The 25,735-nt window shown below is 42.9% G+C and overlaps 1 protein-coding gene across 5 annotated transcripts in view; it reads right to left on the reverse strand.

Annotated features, from left to right (window-relative positions):
• The window catches only part of LOC118234423 (dipeptidyl aminopeptidase-like protein 6), a 162,277-nt gene that overhangs the window by 39,209 nt on the left and 97,333 nt on the right, over nt 1–25,735 (reverse strand). For all 5 annotated transcript variants that reach the window (XM_035430940.1, XM_035430944.1, XM_035430943.1 and 2 more), the window contains 2 exons: nt 8,355–8,469; nt 2,290–2,388 (listed from right to left, as the gene is read on the reverse strand). In XM_035430940.1, coding sequence (XP_035286831.1) covers nt 2,290–2,388; nt 8,355–8,469 — 214 coding nt within the window. The remainder of the gene's footprint in view (nt 1–2,289; nt 2,389–8,354; nt 8,470–25,735) is intronic.

Below are 25,735 nucleotides of genomic sequence, written 5' to 3' on the forward strand. Positions count from 1 at the left end.
GCACTCTAGCACACCGCTTATGTGTTTCACGTTCAAAATAAACTAAAGTGGGCGTGACCCCAACTGCCGTTAGAGAAACCGAGGATGATGGGAAGGACCGAAGAGAACGTGAGTTGGAGGAAGACTCAATATTTTGTGGCGGAAATTTTGAAAACGGCGTTTATAAATGTCTTATTTTATGGCAAATGAGGGATAAATAATTAGTAGCTAGCCAGCCGGCTAGGTGGCTGCTTCGTTGTAATAAAGGCTTTTTGAGGAGGATGACTTAGGACAGCATCTTATTCCTGAATTTCCCTACTCAGTGAGTGGGAATTTGTTTAGGAGCCACAATCCAAGAGAAAAATTACATAATGCTTTATACTACATCCTCAACCTGTTTATACTTTAGTGGATATGCCTCTGCCCACTTTGTTCTGTAGTCGATCATGAAGCATATAGCACATAGCCTATTGCCTCTTGGATTTGCCGTCAGTTTCCCCACACGATCCATGCCGACCAATACAAATGTTTCAGACACCTGAGCAGTTATACACGTTTTAGGAGAATACACATAAATATTGGTAACTTTATATACAAAGCGTAATGAATAAATTATGCTTATAGCCTGCTTGAACTTGAATTAATTCTTTGTATCGTTTGATGTTATTCTGGCACTGGAGGGAGTTCAGGAATAAGGTGCTGTCGCATTATCATGCATTTTCAGTGGTTTCTCAATAATAACATCTTATTCGCCTCTATATGCTAGTTTCATAAACCAAAAACGTGGCTGAGGTTCACTACAGGTTTCTTTAATGGCTACGGATTCTACCCAGAATCGTGTAGTATTTTTAAAGGGGTGCATCGATATATGGTTTCAAACACTCGCTGTGCGCTGTGATGGCGTTATGTGCACATTGCGTGGGTGATTGATGAGTGTTATTTTTTATTTCAAATGTTTTCCCCAAAGATGGTATTTCTCGGCATAATTGTGCCGCCGCTAAATATTTCTACTCCTGCGGTCCAGGCACTCTACGCGATAAGAAGAGATTTTAGGACAGCGCCTCCTATATTGCTTGTGTCGAAAATGCTGCGACGGAAACAGGGATTGATTTGCTTAGCAGTCGGGATCTGAGCAGAATGTAAACAAGAAGACATTCACGGTAAGACATTTTATGAAAACTTTACATACTCCATGTGCACACAATTGTTTTGCATTTTCATATTGGTAGGAAGCCAGTATGGGACACATTATTGGGTCTGAAGCGTAGTAACATCTGGAAATGTTTGATATAGACTTGGATGCGCTGCGGCTAATTGCTTCTCTACCGCATGTTCCTCGTCCATAGTAGTATACTATATTACACTCGCAGCCAATCTGCGCGTAACACAGCCACGAATGTAAATGGGGAGAAAAATCCTCTCGATTGCAAGTGGCTTTGGATTTACGGGTGTATTGAGCGGCCCTGTTGAGGGAAGGACATTCGCTGTGCGCTTATAAAAAAGGAAAAGGGACGCGGGGGTCCTGAGCTTGTTCTGAAGTGCACTCAGCAATTGCTTGTGCTCTTTCCTTCCATCGCGGAACATCGTGCGTGAGTATTGTTGTATGTCTGTTCAGACGAACCCCGGCCCTGCTCCCTCAGCGCGAGCCAGCAAATTACAGGCCCATGCTGGCTTTGTTGCAGCTCGTCTGAGTTCAAATTTTTTAATTATGTTTTCAAGTGGACACTTACTTCGCTATTGGCTATGCTTAATGTAAGTGCAAAGTGTTACAGAGGTAATATCTGAGTGACAGTGATTGTTAAAGCCACAGGAAAAAAGACAATCAATGCACAGGGCAATCCTCTGGTCGATCAGGCAACCTGCAATCTCTGCAGAAGCTGTGTCAGATCCATGAGTTCAGCTGGAAGAGTGCACGTGCAACAGGACAGCTGGCTGTGTACACTTTGAAGGACCTGTATATTAGTGGCCCTGTTGCTGGGACGGGATGGGATGGTCTGTATAACTGGATCTGTGTTGGGTACCACAGTGCATGTAGTGGGTCTCAGTGGCTGTCACATTTGAGCTTACAGCCTGAGGTATAACCAGTGCTGGCTTCCCCTCATGCATACAGCACACGTAGCTCCTTTGCCCTGCACCATTTTTGTGGTCTTATCACATGAAGAACATAAGGGCGGAATCATGATACCCAATGATGAAATGAAATGCGCAATTTTTAACAGACATTCCAGCCTTCCTCTGGTGCTCCGGTAGAAGGGTAGCTTTAGTGATGTCCACTGCCCTGTTTAAAGAACAAAAATAGGCTCTACTCACTGCTGATCCACTTGGCGCCCGGGTCGTTGAATCTGAAATCTTTGCTGAAAAGGTTCTCTATGGTCACTTTGCCCTTCAGTGCCAGGCTGTCATCCTCAGCTATGGAAAGAGAGAGAAATCTGTATGAGTGCCACAGAAAGTTACCGCAAACTTACGACCAAGCAGTGTGTGATATGAGGAGCAGTGACATTGTGGTGATGATTCACGGTTCCGGTCCTGAACAATGTAGATGCAGACCAGTTAAGAGCACCTCCTGTGATGGAGGACGTGGCTTTACCAAGCTCAAAGGCCCCTTGTTACCTCACTTCCTCTCTGCTTAATACATTTAAATATTCCCACTGGGAAAGTAACGTACGGAAATATGTTTTATGAAGTAATAAGTTGCGGCCATTAGAAAAATCCACCACTGCCACACTCATACATAAAGTCGTAGGCAACATGTTTATGTCATTCATTTGATTTATCCGGGGAGTCCGGATATTTTAGATAATAAATAAATAAGTAATTAAAAATAAAGAAATTAATAATTTCAAGGGAGTACAGGCCAAAAAATTGCAGTATGCAGAGTTTTAATTCAGCGCAATACAAAAACAACAACGTCATATCTGTTTTAATCTACGTTAGTATGTTTACATTTGGGCAAAAGAACACAATGTGAAAAAGTGGGGAAAAAAGTGATGTAATGCTTCCTGTCACTAGGTAGTGCACAGTGAGGTCACATTTCTCCTCAGAGGCACAGATACAGACCGCAATAGCTATTCATCTCACCACAGCTCGCGTCCAATCAGGATTGACTTTTGCTTACTTGATGGTGTGGACTGCTCGCATGAAGCCACACAGAGTGATATTTGATAAAACCATGAAACTGATAAAACGCTGGCAATCTTTTCTCAAGGCATCTCTTGGCCAGCTGTAAATATGATTATTAACAAAGGCGCCAAGACACTATCTGCTCAATGTGTATTTTATAACTTAATTCATTTAAGGATGATTTTCTGCATCACATATGATCACATCCACACTGGGTTTCAGTGTAATCTAATATACAAAAAGGAAAAGGAAACTGGATTGCTATGTTTCTGTCCAACCTGCTATCACAGTGTTTTAAAATTATCAAGACAATTATCGGTAAGGAAGCTCAAGATTTTTAATTACTAAATTGGCTGTTCATTAAATCACGAATGACCATCTAAATAACTCAACACCAATTTCCTTAAAAACGAAAAGAAAAAGATAAAACAAAAGTAACAAAGAAGCCACATTCAGTCAGACTAAATTGCTAAACAGTCACACTAAAACTTAGCCAAAACACCGGATGTTCTTGGAGATGGGAAAAGTACAGCAAGCACTCCAAGACTAAATGGACACTTTGCAGTCTGAACAGAGAGTGTGTGTTTATGGAACTAATAAAAACTTTGAGCTAAGAACTCCCTTAGCCCTGAATGAATTTTGCATGTAAAGTGTGGAAATGGAATGTGTTGAAATATAACATAAATATTTAGACTTTTTTTTGAAAATATAATGGTATTGCATTATTTTATGGTATATTGCAGTAATGCAGTAATGTGTATATTTGCCCATCTGCTGTGATGTGTTAATATATTTATGATTTCATTTTAATTTGAGTATGTCAATGTTTGCCATTACCATAAGGGAAATGCCAGAGAATCCACACATTCATGCACTGCTGTAAAATGACCACCGCCAGGGGGCGCTGTTTGTTACATAAGAATGACTACTGCAGGATGTCAGAGATTTGTCATGAGAGACAGGTATACACTCGCAAACAAATACAGATGGACATCTAACGGAAAGACCCGTTGAAACAAAAGGAAGATGCTGTGAGGATGAGTGAGTTGGTGTAGGAGTGGATGGAGGGAAGAGATGAAGGGAGAGGGGTGGGGCACTCAGATCAGTCCACCAGGAGGCCTTCAGACCTCACACACAGACTGTTCTCCTTGCATGGGGTCTTTGCAAGAGTGAACGCAGCTCCTGGCCTGAGATTGTCAGATTTTCTGGGGGGGGGGAAAAATCAACCTCTGTTCGCAGTCTCGCTCCTAATAGCCTACAGTACTGAATTAGGCCGCCAGTACCCTGTGCAAGGTCACACTTGCAAAGCATCATGTCCATGGATGGACTGTTGAAAGGAGGTGAAAGGAGCAGGGTGTGTACTCTCTTTGCCAAAAAAACATTACTTTCTTTTCTTTAACAAATACATGAGGAGTGAGTAGGACATAATCACAAACAGGTCCCTCTCCCTTGTTAAAAAAATCATGAAATAAAAAAATCCCAAAACTGTTTTTTTTGTCTTGAAATTTAAGTAATAATATATTAATTTTTATAATAGATAAATGATGCCTGAACATTTTAGTATGCAGCACTCGTTCGTGGCAGAGCATATTTTCAAAGATTTCAGGTAATCCTGTCATCTTGATGACGCACAGGTCTTAATATTCCTCTTCCGTATCAAATTGTTTGAACAGTTTCTGGCATTTGTACATTTGTGGAAAATTCAAGTGACAGATTCTGCTAGTCCAGGCATTTGTTTACGATGTGACACACAGGAGCAATCGTTCTATCGTGCGGCACACTATATTTATACTTATGGTTGCACAACAGACTGAACTCATTCCAGTGTGCTGGGACCGGCTGCACCAACCAACCTGCTGGACATGTTGATTTTTCAGTCCTGTATCAAAGATGTTCATGGTGGAGGTTAGGCTGCTTTGTGTTGAAAGCATGAAAATTAGTTTGAGGTGAATTGTGATGTTCTGTGTTCGCTGTGCTCCGGAAGATTAAATGAATCCGGCTGAATCGGTCTTGGCCTCTCTGTTGGTTTTGTCTTAGCCAGCATCCGTGCCGTCCTGTGCCCTGTTTGTGCCAATGACTGAGAGACAGTTCTAAAAGCCTGACATGAAGCTGTCCTTCAGACCATGGTAGTCTGATTGTATCATGAGCGTGGCGCGAAAAGAGGGTGTGTTTCACAGTGTTGGGTACACTGAATAACCCCTAATTGGATCTTGTCAGCGTGACAACGTTGAGTTCACACTGAGGTCAGGCTGCAAAAAATAATTTCAGGTCAGACAAAGTAGTGAAGGAAGGGCCACTGAGTCACTGCTGTTAAAGTAGGCCAGTGTGAATCTAGTGACAGAATCGCTGTTTGAGAGACTAAAAAAGGGTTGTTTGAAATGTTCAAGGGACTGTGTTATCTACTGACACTGGCTGTCACTGCTTTTCAAATACCTGACCCACTTAAGGCAAGAGAAATGAGTGTCCGCCATAGAATCAATATAAAGCACACACACGCACAACAAAGACTAACATTGATCAACTGTTCGTCTAGAGAATGTACTCTTCAGTTCAGATAACAGGACTCTTTCTGTCAATGGGATTTCTCTGAGCGAACGGATCTTTTGAAGGCTTACAAGACTCGTATTCGTCAGTGCACCAGCCAAAAAGTGATGGGCCCACTCCCTGCAGGGATGGTGCTGCTGTGTGCCGGGGTTGGATATCTCTAATCCAGAAACACTCTGCTATCTAGCAACGAGAGGGAGATGGAAAGAGAGAGTGAGAGATAGAAGAGAAAAAGAGAGAGCTCCTATCTTTGCTGTTAGCAGCTTGGTGATTCAGACTTATCGATTCACAACCTCCAGCTTTTTCTTTCAGGCTTTCAGTACCGTTTTTCAGCTAATGATATTATTGCACTCAAGGAAAAATGGATATAATACTTATCGTCTCACTGGGCAGAGAATGTATGTTCCTTACGTGTGTCTGTGTGTTAGATATTTACCATTGTGTGCATACAGCATGTGTGTGCATGTGTGTGTACATGTGTGAATGTGTGTTTGAGCTCTGAATGTGTACAAGTGTCTGAGACAGCAGTGTGTATGCATGAGAGAAAGAGTTTTATATCAAATTTCATAAAAATGTCTTATTACTGTTAGTTTTTTTCCTGTTATCATGTTTATGTGTCCCTTTTTCTCCTCCAACAAGCTTTGGCAATATAATCACACAATTTTGTTGTGCCAGTAAAACTTTACTGAATTGGTGGTAATAACTCCACATTAATAAGACCAGTAAAGCTAGGGCATGTCCATATGAGGCAGCTGTTATCAGACTGATCTGGGTCTGAATCCTGGCCATGCCAGTGCTGACTGGGCAGGAGTCTCGTGGGACCATGGAGCTGTGGGGGGAAATATATTTGGCCGTATCCCCTCCCAGGGAGGGAGGGTTTCAGTTTCTTTGCATCTGCTTCTCTTAACTGACCCATGGGCAGACGCCAGCTGCATCAGCTGCACAGTCCTCCAGTGCAACCGCTGCGCAGCTCAAGCGACGCACTGCATAGTGAGAAGGAGCTTCAGCTGGCTGTATGCCATTCAGAGAAAGGCTGTGCTCCTGCTTGCCCATCCAGAATTAACATACTGTAGCAATCAAGCAATTAAACCTGCAATTAAAATGAGGATTCCCAAATTGGGTGAGACATTTTTATTTTCTGTAGTCATCACCACCATAACCATATTCATATTCTCTCAAAGTACTTAAAAGGGGAAGAAAGAGGCACTCGTGGTAAAGACACTGCCCTGCTCATCTCTGCATTGATGATGCTTATTTGCCTGCCCAGTGGCTGCTGCAGAGTTTATTGCCTTAGATGAACCTGCATCTCTTCAGTGAGTCTTTTTAAAATGGCTGATTGGGTTGTTTGCTTGTTTCCTTTGCTTGTTGCATTATGCTCAGAATAAACTGCACACAGCTTGAGTGAAGTATGAGGAAAAGCAGATGTTTTGTTATTTGAAAAAAAAAAAAATCTATTAAAAACGTTCAGGGGATGCTGAACACATATTAGTTCATCACCTTAAAATGAGAATGAGAAGGAAGCATAAGGCTATTCTGAGTACATAGGATAAATGTTGATCTCCTTCACGCACTTGCTCAGCTGTGAAATGGTTATGTACACCAGCAAATAAAACAATTAAAGTGAAGATATTGTAGGAGCCCAGTGTGGACAAGACCTGAGCCACTTGTGCTATGGTAACTCCACATGAAGAGGGGGAAAGAAAACGGTAAAACACAGAGGACAGAAATAAATATGAACAATGCACGATGGAAAGACTTTCAGGGAAAGATATGAAAAATGTGTGCTGAAATGATTACATTCAATGAGAGTGCAATCTTCACTTCTAATGCACTGCCAGTTTTCAAAATTGCTAGAGATATTACTCGATAATAATCAACACTGAGGCTTCAGGATGAACACCAAACCCGAAAATCTGCCAGTAAAACTGAAACAGGGAGTATAAGACCCTGCATCAGTGCTGTCTGGAAATAAGCAGTTTCCTACACACAGTATAGGGTAAGAACATTCTGCCTCGAGGTAAAGCAATTTCAAGATGATTTTTCCAGTCTCCCAGAGTTGTGGTCAAACACATTTCACAGGGGCGGCAGTTAAAACAGGCACTGTTTGCTTTGCTTTTTATCCACTCTGCCATTATGTGTCTAGGAGGCTCTGGTCAATAACTGGAGTATAGAGTGCTTCCACAGGTCCTATAACTACTGGCTGTGGAAGCTCTGACTTTCATGACCCCTCCATCATGAATATTCACAAGGCCAAAATCAGTTTTGAGCCTCTGCAAGGGCTGTGACAGTTTAAAACATCACAAACACTGACCTGCCATCTTCTGAGCAGAAAATAATGTGGTTGCATTTGACCTTGATTGCCACCTCCTTCAGTACCTTTTTTCCTGTTTACAGGGCCCAATTAGTGAACAGGATCACAAATGGCCTGTAGAGGAGTATTTTTACAGAGGGACGCATCATTAAACTCCTTTTTTTTAATCACCGCTTAGCCGAGTATGAGAGAGCTAAACAGTGCCTTGATGTGGGCATATCATCACACCAGCTGGTCATTTTTGGCACCGTTTCGCCAGGTGTGAGCACTAAAGAGGAGTGTGTGACAAGGGCGTGGGCACGTCATTATTCAGGCAGGACATTCTTGGCGCGTTTTAGCCGAATGCGATTCAGCTAACCGGGAGCGTGTGAGAAGAGGTGCTGGCGCTTCATTACGCTACCTGGAGTCAGGACGATGACAGAGGTGACGATCAGCGAGCAGATGACCAGAATGACAAGCAGGGCGATTGCGATTCCTTTCCAGTTCCTTTGCGGAGGGTTGCTTCCCACCAGCTCCTGCGAGAGGGCACAAAAGAGCGTTACCGAAGGACGACCCTGCGGTGACTCGCCGCTCAAGGACAGCAGCCTCCACAGAGCAGGAGAAGGACGCTTTGAATCTGCGCCAGTCCGCTGCGATTTCTGGGCATGACAACATGACAGCTAAAAATGTGTTACCCCAATCTGTGACAGTGGCGGAGCGTTTTGTTAAAAGGCAGGGGAATATGTGTCTTGTGCGATGTCAGTAAATTACACTTTCTGCATTTTTTTAATTTTTAATTCTTTGAACTTGTAGTAAATACAGTGGATCCACTAGCAAAAACCATCAGAATCCAAACCATTTGAGAGGAATTTCTTTTATGGTCTCTTTCATACTATAAACCGATATAAAAAATGAAAAATATAATTGAAGTGCCAGTTGTATTCCATTACTCAGAGAAAAGGCTTACTAAACTGTAGCTTTGAAAAAATACAGACCCATATAGGTGTGCTTGGAGGTGATAATCGCCAAAAAAAACAAAAGTAACAGCTTTTATTAAAACCAACATAGGCAACAAACGTAAGACACTGTAGGAAAACTAAAGCGTAAATCTTAATTAGGGTAAACCATAGGTGCACTATTTTATGACACTTTGTAAGATTTGATCTACTGGATATAGAAAGCAGTGAAGTTATAAGCCCATTACTTCCTAATTGAATGGAAGTGCTAACGCCATAAACTGTTTGTGGGCAGGAAGAAAGACTGTTATCTTACCTCTCATTTCAAAGCTCATTAAAACTAAGCCTTTTAGTTCAGCCGCTTCAAGAGAAACGGCTGAACTCTGATTTCAAAGGCATAACAAACACCGAGGAATTAATTTGATCGTGTATTGTTAATTAGTTTGATGGCTATCACTGCTAGCTGAAGCCGTTGTCCAGTGGTTAGGCGAAAACAAGAGGTGATAGAGACCTATTTGGGAGGTCTCGTCATTGTCAAAATATGTGACAGTCAGTCACACGTATCTGGTTGTATTAGTGCAGAAACTCGAAGGGCCAGACTTACCAAGCCTTCAGCAACTAGTTTCAGATGCAGATATGATGCATTGTGCCCCAGAAATATGCGTCTTATGTATCGAACAGGCACATGGGGTTGGAAGCGCAGTATGCATGTCATCCACATGAGTCATCTCTCCTTAATGCATATGCATTTAAGTGAGGATCTCACTATGAATGGGTGGAGATATTATAAGTGTATATTAGAAATGTATTCCATCAAATTTATTAAAGTTCATGAAATTAACTTGGGTCAATTTTGGCATGAAATGTCTCGCAGAGTGTTTACATTTAAAAAAAAATAAATTAAGCGACAGAGCTCATGCTCAGGAGTGGGACATGATTGAAAGAACATGTGTAACTGTATAGCGGCAGCATAAAGTTTTTGAAGTTTCAAAAAATCAGTGGGAAGTTGCCACTAGTAAAAAAAAAAATAAAAAAGTAAATGCAATGATAGGCTGGTGCATTTAGTTGCTTTTGTCCATCACGGACAGAGCAGGCCTTTTGCCTTTGACAGAACATTGCATTACTTAAATAATAAAAAACACGGTTACTTTGTGTTTGTTTTTATTACTTTAAAGTTAAGATTTGGTACATGTTGCAGCCTACATTTGTGAGGTGCCTGATGTCACTGTAGCAACTGACTGCAGGCTGTGTTATGCTGTAGTTACCAAGCAAAACTGCCAAAAAAATCACCGAAAGCACTAAAAATAGGGAAAGACACGGACGTGCCAAAAAGGAGACAAAACGCATGGAGCATGTCATCTGTGACTTCTGTGACAAACACCCAACCACGGAAATAATTGCCTTTCTGGGAGGAAGAAAGGATGACCGAGAACCTCCCACACAACGTTCCCATTCCTACTCGCCAGTAGTCAAGCCTTGGATCATTACACTCACTGTCTTGTATCTGGATCATTTCAAATCGAGAATTGCCACCACAGCTGGAATATCAATCCGCAATGTAGAACGCCAGACCTAGATGCAGGACTCAGATGGCCACTTCCACCTGTTACAAAACTTCTTTCCAGGTTGCCCAAAAAAACGAAGAGAAAGATGCATATTTTACGTAGTGAAAAAGAGGAAGGGGCACCCCCTCACACACACACACACACACACACTATTTCACAGCATAGTTCCATTCAATGGACCATGCCTTAAACTCTTGAATGGATGTACACCAGCAATATCAGAACCCTTGATTCAATGTGCATCAGCAATATCAGAACCATTAAATCAATGTGCAATCAGTGATGTCAGAACGCTTTGAATTGATGGGTATCCGTGATATTGGAACCTGGGATCAATGTACATCAGTGATATCGGCTTTGTACAATTGAGTATGATGCATTGATTTGTATCAATGATCTCACTGTGTCTTGAAGCACTCTGAACACCTCTCAAGTTTATTGAGCTGTTAGATGGAAGGCTGACAGGAGTTTGACATTACTTTACAGATACAGCCTTTGGTCTGGGTTTTTCTTTTCTGTTGTTGTTGTTTTTGTTTTGAAAGAAACTGCTTGTTGGAAGGTGTTTGTGCTGGCTCAGTGAAGTGTTTGAGGGATTTTCTCGCCCAATCAATCGTGTACCCCCTTCATAAAATGCTACTTGTGGAATGTGAGCGAGACAAACCTCTAAGTTGAAGGTTAACCAGTCAGCTGAACATGATCTAAACCCAGGAGTGGCTACATTTTTCCTTATCAATATCAGACTCCTTATCAATTATACAGAAAGGTGAGCATTAAACTGAAACCAGTCACACTTTCCATTGACTCCCAAAATAATGTCAAAATGAGACAACGGAGCATATCTTTGCACTATTGAAAAGAAATTCACTGTAGGAAAAGCAAAATTGTTTGATAATGAAGGAGAAAAAAAAAATTCAAATTCTGTTAATTTGTTTAACAGCCAGATTTGACCAGTAATTTATTAAATTGGGTCCTCCAACAACATTGTTCTTTCACAAGGGCTTTACAGCAGATGAACAATCGGATGTTAAATACAGGTCAGTGTGTAATTAACGGCTCAATCAAACCTAATTAATTTAAATAAGTTGGAGCGAAAGCTTGCGTACACGGAGTTCCACTGTGAATAACTATCGGCCTCATACACACCTACACACACACACCACAAAAACACACATGCACACACACAGACACACACAAACTCACTCGAAATAAATCACAATAATGCCATAAGGCAGAAAAATGTCTCCAGTTGGGAATATCTCCCCACCTGCAGGAAAACAGCAGTATGATGCGTTCACCATACAAGAGATGTTTACCTGGAGGGGTGCATCTGCTACAGCTTCCATTAATAATAACCTATTAACCTACACTGGACCACAGCAAAACGTCAACATCAATGCCTGAGGAGACACAGTGACCTATGACCCCTGATTCACTAAGCTGATGTTGATATCAACAGTACTCTATTCCAATTCTATTCCCATTTGTAGTACTACTGCATATGGGGTGCTCATGCTGAAAATAATATCATTGAACATGCTGACGTAGTTTGCTATTACACTTATGGTGTCAACCGGACCTCTTTTAATCATTCTTTGTATCCGAAGGCTGCAGATAAGATTGTCTACTCGAGTATTCACTTCAACTTTGAGAGGCACAAAGGCTAAGGTGTATATTCAGAGATTTAAAGATGTAAAAAAGTTGTACAGGAGCAATTCAGCGTACATGTGGATTTCATTGCCTGCTAGTGAAAAATACTCAAGTCTCACGTTGCAAGCGTGGGTGGTGCTTTCAAATTCCAAGAGAGAGAGACTATCATGGATACAAATTTGATTAAACCATGATCTCTTTACTGGAAAGTGGAAGTATGGATGATTCGCTGTTTTGTTGGTATAGAAGGTAATGAAATGCAAACTGTGTGTAGTTCTATGAACATAGACGAGATAAACTCCAGTTTCTCTGACCAACAATCGGATCAGCTACCCAAAGGAGTCTACCCATAAACACCTATTACTATGTTAATCTCCAGTACACACAGAACTCTGTGAATGGCACTTCAATCTAAGCTACATTGCTATAGCATGCTTCTAACATAACAAGCGGTTAAGTGCCAAGCAAGTGTAGCCTGTTGCATGAAATATGATTCTGTTTATAAGAGCCTTCCCTCTCATAAAAAGGTATAATTCAGCTTCCACTCCACACCATTAGCACTTGGTTAGCACTAACTGCCAGCTGCATTAAATATGTACTATTTTAAATGTTTCTGTGTGGTTATGCATTATTTATTCAATTAAATCACATAACGAGACATGTTTGTAAAAGCAAAAGGCATAACACAATATGTGTACTATACAAGTGTTCAATTTCCACAGCAAGTATTTGTCTTGACTGTTGGTTGTTGCATGGCAAATAGAAAATACCATATTCTCAGTTTAAAAAGGGAGAGAATCCCATTGTTCTCAGGCTTGCAGATTAACCACTGTGCCTTTAAAAAAAGAACAGAAATGTTAATGGTAAGCTACCATTGATTGATGTACAGATGTATTGATATATAGAGCTGGCTGGCGCACACAGATCTGATGGAGGTCCACACATGTATCTGAGATAAGGGACATGGTGAGCCGGTGTCTGGGCTCTTAATGAACTCTCCAGTTTCCGCAAGCCTTATTCAGAGTTCATTACTCACAGCGTCAGACCAAAGCAGGAAGAGACTGGTGGCCAATCCATTTCTGACGGCGCCGTGAAAACCGTCGAAAAACCGATGGAAAGAGAAAGGCGGTGTAACCACCGCTGTCCCCAGATCACTATAACCGAGAAAATTGGTTCGATAAAATGCCAAATCTGCATTTAAAACGTGCGGCGGCCTAGATTTTCATGTCAGTCTTTTGATCAGGAACGTGACCTCGATACTTGAACCCATCTACCCTCCACATTCCAGGGTGTGACTGTCAGCAGAGGATGCTGTGGAAAAGAAGCCCGCATGCTGATCTGCTTTGAAGCCTTTTGAGCCCACCAGCTCACGTCTCCTCCTTTACCTTTCCCGCGGTGGAATGTGCTGTCAGGGCTGCCTATAAGATGAAAGCCTTAAGCAGAGATCCGCTTATTTCACATCCCTTTGTGTGGAAATGAGAGGGTCGTTCCTGTTAAAACCGGGGCCCGCATACCGCTAAAGACAGGCCGGTGCCTTAATGATCAGTAACGGCTCTCAAAATAGCCTTGGAGCCCTTCGAAGGATCACGTGACAATCTCTTGACGAATGAGGCAAATCATTCATCTTCACTGTGCTCTGTGAAGGGAATGACATGTGATTTAATGTCATTCTGTGGCAGCGATTCACGGACGGCATGCAGGACAAACATCAGCGTCCACAGCCGACTGGGGTCAGGGTCTGTTATCGCAAGCATTTCACCTGCAAATGAAACTACTCAGTGAGATGTTAAAGGCCAAGTATCTTCTGGTTCAATGGGGCCTAATAACACACCTTTCTTTCTGGATTGAGGCTAGTGGTTAAGCTTCTCGAGCAAACGGATTGGCTGTTGGGTTCGACAGGCACTGAAAAGATCCAGGAGCTGTGAAGCAGCTATTTATGGGATTAAGTCATTAAGTTTTTTCCACAGTGTGTAGGCAGTGGCAGTGCTGGGCAGGCTGCAGAGCCAGCTGGTATTTCAGCCTCCCAGTGTCTGCTTTAAATGGCTTAATTGAATTCCTTATTTGGGCATTCTCCGCCCTTGAAATAAGTCTATATGGAAACACACACACACACACACACACACACACACACACACACACTAACAAATGTTGGTGGGTGGGATCATGTAATAATATTGCAGCTTTGAAGCGTGCAGTCAAAATTGTTTATCACACACTTCTATACAGACAGAAGAGGGATTTAGAGGATCAAACTGAGAGAAACCCCCGCTATGAATGTGAGCATTTGCATTGCCTGCCGCAGAGTCCCTCCGTGGCAGCCATTGTCATCTGCCCTTATGGTTTGCAGTGTGAGCGGCGCATGCTAATCTCAGTGATGTAGCAGGATCGTGTCGGTGATGGCTGCTTCCTGCTCTCCCTGTGTGGGAACCTGAGCAGCACGCGAGCGAGCTAGCAGCCAACCAGGGGGACTCCTCTGCGGCCTGGCGCTGAAGCTAAACCGCTTCCTGAACACGCTGCTGTGGATACAGTGAGCCCGGGTGACGCTAGCGCTAGTCTGCATTAGCGAAGCTACAGTACGAGGGGCGCAGGGCTAACTCCTGCCTCCGTCTCCTCCTCAGGGGCCGGCTAACCTTGTGTTCCGCTGAGAGCTGAGGCTCGGCTGGCTGCGCGGAACTAGACAAGGCGGCGAGACAATCCGGTGTGGGTACGGACTGACACGCCCCCAGCGTGTCCACAAGCCCCAGTGGGCCTGAGCGTGCCTGTCTGCAGACGCGGTGCATTAGAATGGAATGGAATTACTTTGCTGTCTACCCAGTCATTCTGTTATACTGTTATGCTCCACACTTGCAGGCTTTCACACTCGCAGCAGAAATTGTTCTTATGATAGGCTGTAGGCTGCTCATTCATTGTCTACATTTTATTCAGTTATTTTACTTTGGAGCATGTTTTACTGCGATGGAGCACACACAATCCCCCCACAAAAATTCTGCTTTGGTTGAACACCCAACATGTTTTTTTTGTGTCTTTTCTTTGTTAAGTACATAGCTTGTTAGCAATTACTTTCATCACTTAACCCCAAATACCCTATCCTTCTATATCCTTTCCCTCTTGAGTTTGAAGGCCAAAGACCAAATTGTGATTGTTCACACACTGTATAATTATGCTAAAATTATTGGTGCAAATATGCCTGTGTGTCTTTATTACATTTAACTACTGCTCCTGGATATGCTGGGGATGGATTTGCCTGTCTGTATTACTCTCACTGCTGGCCCACTGCTGAGATGCCCACCCCACCCCTTCTCTCCTCCTCTAATCACTGCCAGTGCAGGCCCCCCCCTCTGCTAACTGGTATGAAACCTGCTGCAGTGAGGGTAGGGGTGGAGTGGGGGGGCTGGGGTTGCGGGGCAGGACCCGGGGCCGCCCCTAGGCTGTGCCCTAATCTCTGATCAGTGGCGAACCACCAGTGCTGATGGGGGCCGGCGGTACGGTGGCTTCACCCTCCAGGCAAAGTTGAAAGGGAGTGCTGGGCCCCAATGCCCCCCCCCCCCCCGCCCTCCCCTCTTCACAGACCATTTCCTCCGGAAACTGGCACGTTTGACCGGCGGGAGCAGATGCTCCGGGGGCTAGCTCCCTCAGTTAAAGGCCTTTCATGCACATTCTAACGGGCTTAATGAGTTTAATCTGGAACGATGAGGCCCTTTTAATGCTTGGATTAAGCAGCGAAAAAAAAAAAAACGCGTGCATGAATATTCCGTGTGCGCGGGTGAGCGAGGCTGCCATCTGCTGCGAGCTAGACATCTCATTACCGCAGTAAACGATGCCCGTTTCGGACGCCGAAGAGCCCAGAGAAAAGGGATTGTAGGCGGAGACTGCGCACCCACATGCCAGTTGGGGTGCTGTGCAATGGACCACTACAGAGGCATTTGTAATGAATGCCCCTGAGATAACCAGCTGCTATTGATTCCCACTGGTTCCCCAGCCGTGCCCTAAAGTTGTTCCATCACCCGGATAGAAAGGAATTGGTAAAAGTCTTTTTAGGACTAACATTCACCAAACAACAAACACCCACTAGAACTCCATAAGGAATATTTGCCTGCTGAGCTCATAGCCACATTTTATATTAGGTGTAAAGAAATCTTACTTAAGTGCTTAGTATGTTTTGTGTAAACCTTAGAACATTATGCTTAAGATAAAGTGTGGTTGAGTTAGCTAATCTACAATGGATGCTTCTATTAGGTTCAGGTCAAAAGCTTTTTTCCTCAATATGTCTTCTTTTGTGACTTGTCTGTGTTTCAGTGTGACAATAAAACGTACACCGTGCAGCACAAATAAGGAATAATCTTTTCCCCCTTTCAAAAAAAAGAAAGGCAATTGCCCGCCCTTCTGTGTATGCGTGCTGGAGGAACGGGACATGCATTTTAATAAGGACTTGGTGTTAATTAATCATAAACTGGACTGTACCTTTCAAAATGAATCGGGAAGAAACAACTCCATACAATTCATCTATTTTTTCCAGAGGCAAAACCAAAAAATCAGTGTCTGTGTCTTTGCAATTATTGTGTGTGTGTGTGTGTGCTTGCATCTGCTTGCGTGCACCAGCAAACTGTAGGTGCTATGAAAATGATTCTAAATAATCATTCAACACCATAAAGATATGCAGCCCAATATCCAGACAAGACAATTCATCAAAGGCATAAATACATTTACGTGCTCATCTCATGCAACATTGATGGGCCAGCACTTATGCAGTCTTGCTGTGCGTGGGCTATTAAATGCATCTCCAGCTCATGGACCTCAAAGTTAATAAATGACGCATAAATGTAAGTACTTTAGCAGTCAGAAAGCATTACTTTCATTTAAGGATAACTGCTTCATCACAGAACACATTTATGCTGCTGTAACTAGTAGCATGAAGTAAATCATTAGCATTGCCCCTTGGAGATCCTTTTTTAATGCATTAATGTGTTTCACACTTCCTTAGCAAGGTGTTGAACAGCTTTCATGCTGGCTCTCATCAAATTATTAGGTACTGTAACAAATTAAGTAAAACTAACGGAAATGTTTTTCAAAAATGTTAAAAATCAGCTTATTTTTATATGCAAACTTGATTGCCTCAGGAAGATTATATGCCACGATGTGTTGCGATAATGATTTCCACTGAATTTAAGTTCAATGACATTAACTTTTAACTGTCTCATTGTCTGTGTGCCATTATCTTCATAATAAGCTAGACTTTATTAACCACATTGGGTAATTTGTCCTCCGCATTTAACCCATCCTAGATTCTTAAGAGCAGTGGGCAGCCACAGTGCAGCACACAGGGACCAGTTCCAGTTCTGAGGCCAGTGCCCTGGTCAAGGGCACCTAACCTGGAGTGTACCGAACCTGACAGGCATGTCATGTTTTTTTAAACAGAGGGCCTGACTATACTATGTCTATTTTTTGACAGACTCTTTCGTCATAGTCTTGGACACCTTTCGTCTTTCAAAGCTCAGCCTCAGCAAGAGAAAATCATCACAGCTTGCTCCTGTGGGGGTTCAGGCCAGGGTTGTCTGTGAAGCGTTTTCTGACAATTGGTTGTGAAATGTGCTGTATAAATAAATTCTGATTTGATTTGAGCTGATGAGAGACAGAGACCATGAGCAGGAAAAGTTTGGAAAAGGACCATGCGCACGAGTAGTTTGGAAAAGTATTGTGAGCAGGGACTAGTTAGGAAAAGGTTCCTGAGCAGGATTCGTTTGGAAAAGGGTCCTGAGCAGGTAAAGTTTAGAAAAGGACCATGAGCAGGAAAAGTTTGGATAAGTACATTGAACAGGAAAAGTTTGGCTTCTCTTCCAGTTTTCCCAGCCCAAGGACACTGGCAGTTTGCCAGAAGCCTGGTATAAATATCCCTTCATCTCTCCTCTCTTCTTCACCACATACTCAATTAGCTGGGGGTGATATCTGACACGAGCTGGGACAAATAACTGAAAACCAGGGAATATTAAAAAAGAGAGCGAGAGAGAGCACTGTAACAATTCTGAAGTCCTACTGAATAATTTATACAAGTCCCACAGCTCTTCAGGGAGAAAATTAGGCCGCACAACTTTAGGATAGGAGGTAATGTAGTTTCTGGTACAGGCTCACTGGCAGTGTCCTAAAGTAGTTGCCCCATTTATTGACAACTGCTTGTGTAGATCATGCCCGACTCAATAAACGTCGGTCATCAGCTCTGACTTAAAAATAAATGCAAGCACTGTTTTTTTTCTCTTCATAAATAAAGTTTTTACAAGATTCACAAATCAGCAATATGAACTTGCCAAACTGTGTTTGTAAAGGTCAGGTTGTTAAAGTTTTGTTTGAAAATAAAAGTTCAGGAAAAGCAGTAAAGTCCTAATGAAATGCAACTCTTTTAGATTTTTCCAAAGCCCCACCATGGTGGCCAGCGTAGCTCCCTGATTGGTGCAGTAGACTGCAGCCTCCGATAAGTGCATCTCTGAAACATGAGCCCGCGGTGCTGAGTGTGCATATGGAACCATAATCGAGGCACTTGGCCGTTTATTTCCTTTGATAAAATCTTTGTTCCAGATGTAAACTAATTACTCTCAAGGCCATTACAACACCACACTGCAGAAAGCCTGCAAAGTGGCACAGTTGCGCAGCATCTTAAGCACAGCGATCCAAAAACAGACTGCATTTGTATTTCTGTCTGCGGCAGTTTTCATTAGTTAGCACATTACTGCATTTGCACCGCAGAGAGCTAGCATGGTACGTCAGCCTATGGGGGTCGTTTCACGCAACTCGGTCTCAATTTATTTTAAAATCCTGACATGTCAGCAGACAATCTTATGTTTGTATTTATGTGTGTCATGGTTTGTGTCTTGAAATGGTTTTCATGGAAAATCCACATCGTAAAAGAACAAGCACTGCCAGAAATAGTGTGTGCTTAAACACACCAGTAAACCAAAACCACACTGGAGATCTGACAGCTGTTATTTATGACAAGGATTGTAACTTTGGCAATCCAACCTTCGAGGACCATTACCCACTGATAAGACCTCCTCTTCCGATTGTTATCCTTCACCCTCTATTGCACTGCTGAGCATCTATCATGTTTGAAACACGTGAAAAAAGAAAATCCATTTTGGAAATAAAGTATGAGGATGGGCATGTTGGGTGGCAGCTGTCCTATAATGAAACACCCAACTCTGACATTTCAAGGCAATGCTGTGTGAACTAGGATTGAGAAGATGTTTAGTTGTATGCTTCTAGTTTACATGACTCTTTATTTATTATATTTATCTTTGTTCCTGATTTCAAATGTCCACAGCAACTTGTGAGAGATCGGACAGGAAACATTTCAAGTGTAATATCCCAGCCCATTTTCTTAGCCAGTTCATCTTTAAAATAGGATCAAATGTTCTGTTTCTACACAAGATGGAGGCATAAGTTTTGTAGGGAATCAAAGGACATGGTATACCTATTTACTCTTAGCTACCGTGTTCTTAAAACAGGAAAAAAGACTGAGCTTCCATAGAAACTATGCTTGGCAACAAAACTGAAGGCAATGCACTTGGTGAACCCAACCTAACGATGAAGACGATGCGGTCTAACAAGTGTGTCACCTACTCCTGAATTATACCTTCCTATCATCCAGCAATTAACAATGATGCTTTTTTTTCTTCTTAAAAATGTGTTTGTTTAAACAGCCAATGGTTGCTGTGGCAACCATGCCAAGGCAAAAGTCACATGAATACTTCTGCGCTTGCCAGCTGCTGTTGCCAGATCCCTTTCACTCATCACGCACCCCCCCCCCCCCCCACCCCCCCACAACACCCAATATAAAGGCAACAAACCAGGCCTCAATCATTGAATCATTGTGATGAGGACTAGCCTATGTTTGCTTTGGTGCACACAGCTTTATAGATTAGTACACCCATTGTTAGTGCTAAGTGTGCAGTACTTGAGCATTTATGTTGTTAACCAGACAATTTTCCCTATACATGTTCTACTGAAAAGGTCACTGTGACATAGAAGTCAGAAATAATTGTTCCTCTACGTGTTCAACGTATGAAAATGTATAAAAAGCTAAATGTATGAGCAGAAATGGATTATGTTGAAAGCTGAAGTTAGGCTGTTTGGTTTCACAGAGATAGAAATGGGGACAACGTGTTAAGAACTTTTTGTCACTTCAGAATGGGGTCTTTGCAAAAAACAGACCTTCCAGCTCTTCATGTGTGGGATCATGGGAATACTTCACTAATAATTCCTTTGAAATTATCTCTTCAGCGAGCCAGAGAACATGGCCATTGTAGTTTATTCAGATATACTTGATTCATTCACAGTACCTTTATTTGAGCTTATGGTCTACGCCTCCGAACAATAGAGAGTGGACATACTGTTGTTAGTACTGCAGATATTGTGAGTACATACTGTACTGATTTTCCTTTGTTCATTGGTTAATGGATTTGGTCCATGGTATACTGTGTAAAATCTGTGACACATATAGCACAGATCACATGGGTGATATATCAGGACTATTTACCACTGTTTCCAGCCGGAATGCAGAGGTTTGAAAATAGTATATAATAATAATCTGTTTGTAATCACATTTCATGTCATTGCACGGTTATGTATTCATTTATTTTATCATGCTCCTATGCAGGCCTGTATTTAGTGTACCTGCACTAGCATTCTTTGTCAGAAAGCCTTATTTCTGTCCGAGCAAACAAGGCAAAAATAAAAAGAAACAAAAGAATGCCTGTATTGTGGCAGCATATACAGTAGGGGTTATTATAAGCTAGTCATGTCGCTGTGCTCTAATTGAGGAAACATGATGTACTCATGGAAGTACCGCTCTTTTTTTTTAAAGCACACCGGAGAAAAGAAGCTATACCCAGGATCATGAGGTTACTCGTTTTATCGAATATTATCAGGGATTCGCAGCATTTCAAATCCATATTTTACCCTGGCCAAAAGAAAGTGCTAAATAATATGGAGGAAACCAGCCTCTTCACAGATCTTGTAAGGAAGGTAATGTGCCAGTTTGCATGTCAGTTTGTGAATTGGTACATCATGCCAGCTGGTGTGTTGGTTCCTCTTCTGTTGGACTAGAGGTGTTATAGGCCAGAAAAACGTAGCTGGTATATACCACAAACAAGCCGTGGTGCACCCAATGCCCAACCTCCAGTGTGACTCACCCTCAGTCGTCATCTGTGCTATTATTTAGTGGCTGCCTCTGCTTTTACCATTACTCTCCAGTCCATGAACTCCAGTAAATGCATCCGAAACTCTTATTTGAGGACTTCAGCACTGGATTATAATGGTTAGTTTGTGGGGAAATGGTTTTGTTGTTGTTGCTGTTGTTTTTTTTTTTATTGTTTAAAAAAAAAAAAAAAAAAAAAAAAAAAAACTCTTTTCTCTCCCCTGAAAGCTTGAGGACTTAGCCTCAAGGTTCTGCTTTCAAGAGCACCGTACTGAACTGAGTTCTGGTATTTAATTATTTATTTTTTTAAATGCGTGGCTTTGTTCCAGTTTCCTAGAACTAAACCCATGTTTCCTTTGGTTCTGACGATTGTGGCATGGAACAATTCTCCAGGTATGATGCATTTCCTGAATGGCTGCTTAATTTGGCAAGGTAATTTCAGCAGTGAGAGAATTATCTGTATTTTACAGAATTCCACTGATCCAGGTCTTCCAAAATGCATCCATTTTCAGAGCTTTTTGTACACCCATTACCCCTAACATAATAACGTTTCAGTGTTAGGATAACATGGAGATTGGCTGGGGAAAAAAACATTAGCAACTGCCTAGGCTAAATGTCCTTGGATGGTTTTATTGGTGAAGATCACTTGTGGTAATGGGTGAACACTATTTATTTTTAATTATTTTCAATTAACAAATATGTTGCCTGAACATTAGGTGCTGTATATTGCTTAAGCATATACATTTAACCCACACAAATACAGTTATGTGCATTTATATTACTGCCAGGGGACATATTTTTAAAAGTTCATCAGGCTGAATAGTCCCGCACTTAATTATTCCTGTTTCGAAGCATTTTCAGTCTTTTGGGTGATTAAAAATAATGTAGAGTCAACAGAAGAGGTCTGCTTTAAGGACCTTCTCTACTGGAGGAAGGGAGAAAGAGAGATAAGGGGAATGAGAAAAGGGGAGGGAAGGAGCAAAAGACGCAGGGAATGAGAGAGAGAGCAGGAGGGAGTGAAACAGCGAGAAAAGGGATCCTAGGGCGTAGCACTTTAGAACTTACCATTTCAGTCAAGTTCCACTCACTTGCCTCAAGTGTAACCCTCCAATCTCCACCCCACTCCCCCTCTCCCCACACGTGAATAAATAAATAAAAAGTACTTCTGTTCCCGCTTCTCGGCGAGCGCGGTGGAGAGGCACTGTTTTTGGCTCCTCTGGCCGGGGAGCTGTGTGTGCATTAGGCCGTCTCCTCGCATTAGCCCGCGTGAGAAGCCCGCCCTGCCTGCGCGCTGTCAACCGACGCCATCAATAAATGAAGGAAGGAGCTATTCCAGTCTGCTGTTTCCCAGCTCGGACACCCCCCCCCCCAAACAAAGGGCGCCGAGGGCTCCCGTAACGTCAGGTGCTGTCGGCGGCGGCGGCGGCGAGTGTCGGCCGTCCCACAGCCCCCGGACCTCCTCTGACGGGAGCCCGGGGCTCTCCGCATGCCGAGGTCCTCTCTCGCACGAGCGGCGTGAAGTACGAGACGGATATTTCCCGATCTCAGAGCATCCAGTTTCCAGGGGAACCGAAGAAGGACGAGACTGTGGGGGGTGGGGGGGGGGGGGGGGCGCTCGCAGGGGAGCTGTCTCGCTCTTAATGGTCTGATGAAAACCAACAGTCGGTGATTTCAATTAGCGAGCGCCTTGGCCGTCCAAAGTTTTTCAACAAACGCTCGCACACAGCCAAGCTAGCTTGGTGGAAAAATGATACCTGCTGCATGTAGCTAATTACTTCAGAAAATCATACTGGCCCTCGTGCGCATAGATTCGGTCTCACGGACAAAATGAGATGTGCTTCCCTGTCAACATTTCACAACTAAACCATTTGTTCATCCATTGCCCATCAACTGTTCCTCCATGGATCTCATTAAGGACAGGCGTACATTGTACGATTTCCTCGCAGGTTATAACGTCTCACACTTAACGAGGCTCAGATTGTGACAGCAGGTTGGATGATAGCATAGACTAACAAGCTCCCGAACCAGATCCGATGGCGTTACAGTCAGCAAAGCACAGCGGGCAAAACGTCATACACTGAGACGCCTCCTGATTGGTCAGCGGGAGTTGAAACACAGAATCGCCTCACGTGACCTCTCTCACCTGGCGAATTCAAGCCGATTGTGTCCAAATTTATTTGACATGTCAAAAAAAAAAATAAGGAGTCCATAATCCGGTCAGATCGGTTTGAAATGGTAAGTCATACCTTGCAAGTTTCAATGTTAAGACCGAGCGTTTTTCTTACGATTTGGTCCCGATCAGGAAAAAACTATCTTGCAACTCGTATAATGTTCGCCTGCCCTAACAGGACCTTCATTTAGAGCTAGAATGCACCAGACATCATTGTGACATCATTGCAATGACATCACAACAGACTCTTTAGACCCTCCAGGTACTCTGTTTCATCCTAGTTCGTATTCTTTTTTTAGAAGATGAGTCAAATTTTAACATTTCAGTGTGAACAGTGGGGAAGTAGAACTTTAACTGTTAAGAATACAGAGCTGAGTGTATCTGCTTTGTGTTAAGCATATGTGAGGTACCAGGGATACGCAGTGGCATAATTACATACACATTATTGCATGTCCATTTTTTTTTCTACTGCAGTTAGTGAAGGGACAGCACTTCTTTTTACAAATCAAAATGCGATGAACGAGATGGTTGTGGTGCAGCGACCACACGTCTCTGCTGATTTAACTCAGTCACTTTGCGGGTTACTCATGATACTGAAAACACTCCATTTGTTACATGACATCTGCAGGACAGTAATGGATCCTAAAAAGGGCTCTCAAGTGCTTACGAGTTCATTGAGAACACAGTGGATGCCACACCCTTGGTCTGTGTACTTACACAACAGGTCCTTTTAGATGTGTAATTACAGCAAGGGAAAGCAGCTTAACAGTAATGCCAGCATAAGCTTGTGGTCGTTAATCGATCAGAATAGAAGTTAGCCATGTGGGAATGCACCTTGGACCAAAATGAAAAGGACTTCAGTGAACACCACAATGTCGGCCATTAAATGTTGGACATTAAATCTCACCTCTACGGTCTGCAATTATCTGAGGAAAGACTTAAACCGTAATGCAATGCGCCTTAAGCATTCTGACGAGGCAGATAACTTTCCCCTTTAAGTCCTCTGCCATTAATAAGTAATGACCATAACGTTGTGGAATTAAGAATGTATGTCGGAGAGAGATCCAGTTTAAGGGTGGGAGTACACTGACCTGGTGCTATTGCGTTAACAAGTTGCCTCATATAAAGACTTTGAGGCGATAAAGATTTGAATAGGAATTTTTGGGTCATTGGAGACTGCCGGCGAGAGTCTAACCCACAGTATAAAAAAAAAACCAAACTAATTAAAAAACTAATTAAATCCCAGGAAAATTATCATAAACAACATAAGTGTGCCATACAGCCATCCAACTGAATGGTATGTGAAGTACAGTATTATCTGCAGGTAGAATGCATTCAAGTTTTCTGGGTAAATATGAACGATAAGTTCAAGGCCCCCTCAACACAACCATCCACATTAGCCACAGCAGCTGCTAATGGTGGCTTTCCCCATAGGAGAAGCAACAAAAGACAATGTTGGAAAAACACTGTCCCATTTTAGGCAAATGCATTTGGTTGCCTGTCATTTGGCAGTAGACGTAGAAGGCGACGCAGTCTACTGGATAGGGAAGCGAGCTGGTAATTTGTCAGGTTTGATTCCCGGGTGAGACACTGCGTTTTGTTCGCTTGGGCAAGGCGCTGAACCTGAACCGCTTGTCCAAACACCCAGCAGAAAATAAGTACGCAAATTACACAGCATAAATGAATAATATTTTTCAGCAGCGGTTCAGCAAACAGCCCTGCCCCACAGAAGGTTGGCGGGGTGCTGTGTTCGAGGGCGCTAGCGTGAGTCCGGGCGTCTGTTAGGGTCCTGCCGCTGCTCTCCTGCTTGTGGGACGCAGGTGCTGGCGGTCTGCCGTCGATGGCGAGTTCGTTCGTACTCCATTAGCTCTCACTGAAATGACAGATTCCATGGGACGTGCCTCCCTCCTGCTCTGACTCGCCCCATAATTAAGTGCGGATTAGTTTGGGGGCCCCTTGAGTGGCAGACTTTTGAAATTAGTTGTTTAGCCCAAGGCCCCCCCCCCCCACAACTCCCCCAGATGGCACCCAAGACAGTGTCATCACAGAGAGTACTTTGAGAGAACAGAGAGGACTGGAACATTCAGAGTGCACTCTGGGTTTCGTCTCTGAGAAGTAACATGGTTTCAAAAGAAAGGACGTCCAGTAGTCCTGTGTCTGTGATTGCTATAAGCTCTTCAGCCTGTCACTGGTTGGTTTTACTTATTTTTTTCAGCTCGATTTTAATTTTAGATGCTGAATTGGGGTTTACAGGGGCAGGAGCTGTAGCGCTGCACTGTC

This window comes from Anguilla anguilla, chromosome 8 (genome assembly GCF_013347855.1).
Source record: "Anguilla anguilla isolate fAngAng1 chromosome 8, fAngAng1.pri, whole genome shotgun sequence".
NCBI classification, from domain to species: domain Eukaryota; kingdom Metazoa; phylum Chordata; class Actinopteri; order Anguilliformes; family Anguillidae; genus Anguilla; species Anguilla anguilla.